The following is a 7,796-nucleotide window of genomic DNA, read 5'->3' on the forward strand; positions in this document are numbered from 1 at the left end:
TTCTTCTCTTTTTTTTTTACAACAAATAAGCATAGAAACATATTTGTTTTTGCATAGTAAACACTTGTAAAATAAAGATAATTTATTGAAAAAAGATAAGAAAAGTTTTTCATAATTTTTGAACAAATATATTGCATTAAAATTGTTTAGTGACGTGATATAATAAACTTCGAAAGTACTAGTTTTATTTTTACTTATATAAACAAAAGCCGTTTTAGATTCTCATAATAACACCAAACTTCAGTAATTTATATCATCACTTGTGATAATGATGAAAGTTTCTTATTTTGATTACATTTCATCAACGAATATCGCTCAAATTTACACCTGAATTTTGTCCTGAAACTCCAACAGTGATTAATTCAAAATTGTTTCAAATATTTTATAAATTTACACTTTTTAATAAAAGGTCCAAATGTTAACGTTTGTTGAAGTAAAAAGACAACAACTTACTTAGTCAAGGGTGGTCAACGTACAGCTTTTAAAGTTTATCTAAAGCTAATAAAATAATATTTTATAATTTTATGCTTATTCATAGCTCCAACAACAATGATTCTTTTAAATAATAGCTTTCGAACAACTAAAAGTTTTCTTAAACTTGAATTAATAGTTGACCAATAATCATTTATTTTGTCAACACGTTTAAATATTTTTAAAGGTTAAGCAAAATATTTTAAAACAACTACTTTGTTTTTTTTACATAATTTTAGTCTTATGTTTGATCTCAACTAATGTTTGAGCTCATTGTAGAAGAAAATTAAAGTATACAGCAAATAGAAATTGTTTTGTATATCTTCTACTTTAATATTTTTTGGTATATCTTAAAAAATTGCTAACTTTTGATGTTTTCATGTAACAAAAAACAAAAAAATAATATTGTTTTTGATTGTTAATACTTATATAGTATACTTGCTATTAATATTGATACTACTAATAGTATTCGTACAATATAAGTTGATCTACTCGAAAAAAAAAAGTTAAAAGTTATCATAACATAACAATGGCATGTGAATTGTTAAGTGACGTATTTTATAAAATTCAGAACCACTAACTTTATTTTCGTATATAAAATTTTTCTGTAATGTAGGCAAGTAAGATGACACTGTAACCCTAATTTCTAATCACTTGTAAAGGTGATAAAAATTTTAAATTATCAAAGACTTTGAAGTATTTAAATATTTTATTTATATATCAACTTATACATAAATGCAAGTATTAAGAAAACCTTATTTCTGAAAGTAAACAAAATATTTAAAATAGTATTGATTTAAAAACATTATACTTAATTTAGCACGTAAATACTGTTAGTTAATAAATTAAAGCTTGGAAAATAAATAATATATTTTAGCTATACTTTTATACTTAGTAAGTTTTTTTGGTTAAATTACTAGTTATTGTTCATGTATTTTATATTAGATCTGAATAATACAAATTTACTAAAATATAATAAAAACAGTTTACAAAGTACTTAAATTATATTTTTACTAAAATATTAATTATACTTTTCGACAAATACTTTAGTTTTAGTAGGTAAAAATTTGGTCACAATTATTACTAATTTAAGATAGAAAAAATTTTACTTTGTTGTAAAGTAATAAATTTTAAATTAGTAGCTATTTTTTTTCTAGTTTAGAAATAATAAACGGGTTTTGAGTTATTAAAACAACAATTTAACCGATAAGTTTATATAAAAATACTTTCAATATTTTAAAAAGTATTTAACTTTTATATCATTTGTAAAATGTTTAAAAATATGTTGTTTGAAATTATTAAAATTTTTTGAATTTTATGCACTTTTCCTTGGGGTTGTTAGAGCTTTAGTGACATAATGAGCTTTTAACTAAAATTTTTATACTAAATCTGTATCAATATAAATTAGTAAATAGTTTTAACAGCTATTAATTTAATTTGAGATGTTTGTATTTGATCACAAAATAACTGTTTGACAGCAATTTTGAAAAGTTTTGCAGAATTGGAAAATTATTTAGTACCTTTTTTTTATTATTGTTGTACTTTTTTTTATTTTTTAAGGCAATCATAACGTTAAAACAAAAATTAAAAAACAAAAATTATAAACATCTTACAAGTAAAAAAAAAACTGTACACTTTTTCAAATTGTCAAACCAATTTTTATATTTAGCTGTTTTGAGATCCGTAAAAATTTAGATGAAGTTGATAATCTTTCATAAAGCAAATAAGCACAAAAAAAAAGTAGTTTTTGCCTAACTAACATTTTTCAAATATATTTCAATTTATTCTAAAAATCTTTGTTAAGATTTTTCATAATTTTTGAACAACTGAAACTGCATGTAAATAACTTAGTGACGTAATATAATAAAATACCAAAACACTTACTTCATTTTATTATATATAAGCTTACTAAATTGAACATTGAACCTTAGTGTTTTTTAAAACTTAAATTTATAATCACTTATAAAAGTGGTAAAACTAATGTTACTAAACAACTTATTAGATAAACTTATCATCATCTCAACTTACACATTATTGTAGTATTTTTGTAAAAAATTTTTTTGAATGTAGATTGATATAGTCTAAAAGTTTGAAAATTGCTTTAATTTTTATAAATTCAAACTTATTTTGTATTTCAGACACTTTATTGTAATATTGAAATTTTGGTTCTGTTGCCTCTAAACAAAATTAATACTTATGAAAAATATGGTTTTTTATTTAACCTTTGTTTTTTATATAGACTTACACAAAACCTAGAATCTTAAAACCTGGATTTTGAAATATAAAAAAAAAATTGAACAAAAATCACTAAAATACTTTGAATTATAATCAATTTTTACATGGTAAGTAGTAAAATCTTGATTAGATACGAAAAACCTATCATATATATTTTTTTGCATTATCAATTTTTTTTAAATACACATTTAAAGTAGCTTTACAATATCTTATAGTGTCCTATTCAACACAGTTTATTACCTAAACTTAACTTTAAACTAAAAATAGACCCAAAAACATGTACTTTCAAATACCTGAAATAAATTTCTCAAAAACCAGTGACAACCCTGATATGAATATTAATTAAGTTTAAAATGTTTTACAAAAAAGTCTCTCTGTAATTAAAGTTTGTAACTGTCACAAAAGTTATTGGATTTACTATTTTTATTTACTATTTTTAAAAAATTATTACTATTTTAAAATAAACGTAGACAAATTATTTGAAGTACAACTAGTTAGATACATTTTTGATATTTCATATTTCAGTTCTATGGCATTCAAACAAAACTAATACTTAAAATGAATGCTTCTACTTAGTTTTTTAAATCTGAATATTCACTAGATTCAATTTTTTATGTAAAATTTATTTCTTTATATTTTACTCATGATCTTTGTTTAAGTTTGTTCATTTTTACAGGAAAACGCTTTACAATCGAAACTAATAAGTTTGGAATCAGATTTGACCAGAGTTAAATCGGAAAATCTAGAAATTAAAAGGTCTAAGGACGATGTTAGTAATATTTGATCATATAATTGTTTTTAATATGTAATATTAATCTAACACGTATTAAAAAACAAGTTCAAAAAATTAGTATGAAGCTTCATAAGCACAAAACCAAATTTTCAGTGATTGACGTATAATTTTAACGTAGTCAAAGTTATAAAGTGGTGAAATTTAAATTTATAGTTATTTGTCTTAACTATCTTTAATTTTAAAATTTGGAATTCAAAATAAAATAAACTTAAAGAATACTAAAATAGCGTTTTTTTAGTTTTTATTTTAATGTATTTAGTTTGTAAGAACTCATCACAGATTAAGTGTTTTTAGATTATTTACAACCGTTACAACAACTTCATTTATAGCAACTTTAATGTATTACATAAAAAATCCCCTAACCCAAAACTGTATTCAGGCGGTGCGGAAATGGCAAATGCGGTTTGATGACGTCAGGGAACAATTGGACCAATCGGAAAAAAGCATCACGTCAATGAGAAGTTACGTGGATTTTCTAAAAAGCAGTTACAATCAAGTTTTTACAAAATAGTAATTGTGACTCCACTAAGACTCGAACTTAGAATCTGTCGATTTATAAAGTTTTGTAAAACGAAATGTGACTCCACTGAGACTCGAACCCGTGACCTATCGATCTATAATTCTTATAGTTTAATAAGTTTAACAAGTCAAACATTCTTATTACTTGATGAAACATTTTAATTAAATAATTTTATAGAGATTTTGTTTGGTGAAACTCTTATATTTTAAATTTTTATTTTTATAAATATAAATTAAAAAGGATTTTTTTTAAGTATTTTTTTTAATTGTTTGCTTACAAGTTAATAATACAAATTAAGTCTCCGTTTTTAATTATATTTAAACTAAATATCTTAAAGCAATTTTTATTTTAACTTTTAGTTTTTTTTTAGTTGAAATATAACACAAAACTGAATGAAAATAATATTGAACATCTGTACTTTATAAAGATAAATAAAACTTTATATCATTTTATTAAAAATAAGAAGCTATCTTGTATACACACAAAATATCATGAAAATTAATTCACCAAATTTAAATCTATTATTTTTTTAATACTTTATAATAACTTGATCAATTTCTTATTGTTTTGTGCCTTGAATCTAACACTTTTTAAAAAATCTAACAACTTTTTTGTTAAGCTGCTTAGAAATTCTGCTTGAAAAATTTTAACACAGTGACTTTTAAATATAGACCAAAACACTTTTATTTTTTTTTATTTTTGACTTTCTATTTCGTCCAGGTTTCTACCAAACTGTGCTTTTTTATGATTGTTATAATTATCTTTTTTGCTAATAAATTATTACAAAAATGTTTGTGTAAATTCTAAAAGTTTTCAAAATAGTTTTAAGCGAATAATATTATTAAGATATCTTTTCTAATATCAATTGTACCGTATTTATTCGTATTAAATAAAAAGTATTGGTCAATTTACTGTAAAGTAAAGAGCCTACTTAAATTATAACAAAAATAACGTATAATAATGTTAACTTTTTAATTTATTACCCGGTTTAAGTGAGAGAAATGTGAACTTTTAAAGTATAATAAAACAGTAAATTGCACTGAGCTATTTTCGAAATAAAAATAGAAAAGTTTAATGCCTGAAAATTCAAACAAAATTATGATTTGGCATATTCAAAAGTTTTAAGATTATAAGGTATAGATGGGTAAACATTTGCTTATTTATAAATAAACTAAATTAATGCAAAATCTAAAAATATAAATAGAGGTTGTTTAATTAAATAACTTAAATTAAGTATCAACAAAATTTAAAAAAAATGATACTTTTATAACAAAATGTAAGAGTTAAATTATTAATAAAAATACTGTTAAAATTCGTCATAACTTTTGATAAAATATTCTGTATTTGAATTGTTTAGTGACGTAACATAATAAATCTCCGAAATACTAATTTATTTTTCAAATAAATTCAAATCTTTAGATAAATTGCACATCCGTAGCTAATATGTGATCATCATAAAAGTTATAAACTAATAGCGAGACCAAAACATTTAAACATTATTTTACCTTGACATTAATACAAACAGTTAGAAAACAATATCACTGTAAACAATTAAGTTTAGTGTAAAGTCATTCTTAACTCAGTTCAATTTTGAGAAAGTGACATTTTTTAACCGGTTAAATGGTGTTTATTTAACACTTTAAGTTTATTAAAATGCTTTGGGTATCAATGTTTTCTTTTTGTTAAACTATGCTAGATGTTTTGAATTTATTTTGTTCTAAATATTAGTTTTTTATCCTAAAAGAATATCTAAACGAACTAAGTTTGTTAAAATATAATAACAACAACTTCCAAAGTTCCTGTTTTAATAAACATTTCAATATTTTTATGTTAAGTTAACTATAAAGCTCGTTAGAAATTTCAAGTACTCGTACGGCCAAAACTTCATTGAGTTGTAACCAACTTAACATAGAAAAACGTAATTACTTTCTATAAATAAGTTTTTTATAAAGTTGCTGTTTAATTCAATTTGCAAATAATTTTATTTTGTAAACATTTTCCTATACACTAAGTACGTTTGAACATTTTTTTATATATTATGTTTAATACTTCTTTGATAAGTATTGTATTTTAACTCACATTTTTTTAGTTTTAAAGCAATTATTGAATAATTAGGTTTCAAAAAAATATAATTTTATATATTTTTAATAGGCTAATAATTTCAGTATCGTATTAAATTATTGTTTCAAAATTGTGTTAGTACAAAATTTTGACTGAACAATAAATACTGTCGTATATATTAAAAGTATTTAACTCGAAAATTATATTTAAGTTCAGATACAACCACCTGTTGAAGTAGAACATATTAAAGTTTTAATCAAGGACATATTACTTATTTTTTAACAATATATACTAGCCGTTTACTGTTGTTTTAGTTTAGAATAAATTAGAACTGCCAATAAAAATAGTCGTTTTTGTTACCTATACAAAACATTCTCCACGTTTTAATAACTTATTTTAATAGGTTTTATTAATTTTAAGGTTTCCATTTTGAGACTTTTATTTCACGAACAAGAATTAAAAACCAATATTTATAGGCGTTTCTTAAATCAATTTTAAACTATATAAAGTTGTTTTGCTTTACCATTTTAAATAACTTATAATCATTTAATATGTTGGATATTTTTTTAAACGATGGTACACAGAGTTATTCATATTTATTATTAACTATCCTAAACTGTAAGTTGATTGGTTAAAAAATGTAAGAAAATCTCGTCATAACTCTTTAAAAAGTTTTATTTAAATGCATGTGAGTTCTTTTAGTGACGTAATATAATAAAACTCAGAAATGCTTTCTATTTTTTCTTACTTATTATAAACCTGTTTCTGAAGTTATCGTTGGTGTTAATATGATTCTGATATTTGTAATCACTTGTGAAATAATAATAAAAAATTTGAGCTTTGACCATAGAACATATACAAATTGACACCAAAACTTGATCGTAAGTGCTATTGTAGTTAGAACCTATTCTGAGAGTAAATAAATGTTTTGTAAAATACTTATAACATATTACATTTTTATAAAACCATACTCTGTTTAATCTGGAAAATATAAGTTGAAATCAAACAAGCATTTATAATCATCATATTCTTTTAAATACTTTTTATCAAAAGTATGAATTTTAAGTTGTTTTTTAGCTTTATGATATTTTTTTGTATATTCTAAGATAAATCCAAATAAAAATCTCCGTAAGAATATACTAAAAATATTATGTTAAGTACTTAAGTTATAAAATTTTTTTTTTTATATTTCAATCTGATACAATTTTAACTTTTATTACGATTAAAACCTTAAACTTTTTGATTTTACTTCAATTATAACATTGTAAAAAGTACTGAGTTATAATAAATTAATTTCTTTTGAAAATCTTTGTCATACTAACATACAAATGTGCTTTTTTAAAGAAACAGATTTCGTATATAATTTAGCACTTAATACAGCATTTTTTGCATTGTTTTTTAAACTGTTTTATATCTTTGTTGAACAATACCTGTAAATTGATAAATAAATTAAACAGCTTAAGAATAATTAACTAATAACGAGCTTTAACAACGACAATTTAATGTAAGTGTTTAGACAAAATGAATTAAACCGTTTTTAAACATTCAACTATTTTTTTAAGAATTGTTTATAGTGCATAATTGCTTATGTAAGCCGTGTATACATATTAAGTTATAAATCTTAAGTTAGTTTAAATTAAATTTATTGTTTAATAAAGCTTTTAAAACTATAGTAACTTCAGTAAAAATTTAACTACAGTCAGAAAACTAACTTTA

General features: G+C 21.9%; 1 protein-coding gene across 1 annotated transcript in view; it reads left to right on the plus strand.

Moving 5' to 3' along the window:
* Window positions 1-4,010, plus strand: part of LOC145835645 (outer dense fiber protein 2-like) — a 133,976-nt gene extending 129,966 nt beyond the window's left edge. The window contains exons 24-25 of the mRNA XM_082943324.1: window positions 3,383-3,475; window positions 3,879-4,010. Coding sequence (XP_082799450.1) covers window positions 3,383-3,475; window positions 3,879-4,010 — 225 coding nt within the window. The remainder of the gene's footprint in view (window positions 1-3,382; window positions 3,476-3,878) is intronic.
* The last annotated feature ends 3,786 nt before the right edge of the window (window positions 4,011-7,796 follow it).

The sequence above is a fragment of the Thalia democratica genome, chromosome 5, assembly GCF_965202585.1.
Source record: "Thalia democratica chromosome 5, ktThaDemo2.hap1.1, whole genome shotgun sequence".
Classification (NCBI taxonomy): Eukaryota; Metazoa; Chordata; class Thaliacea; order Salpida; family Salpidae; genus Thalia; species Thalia democratica.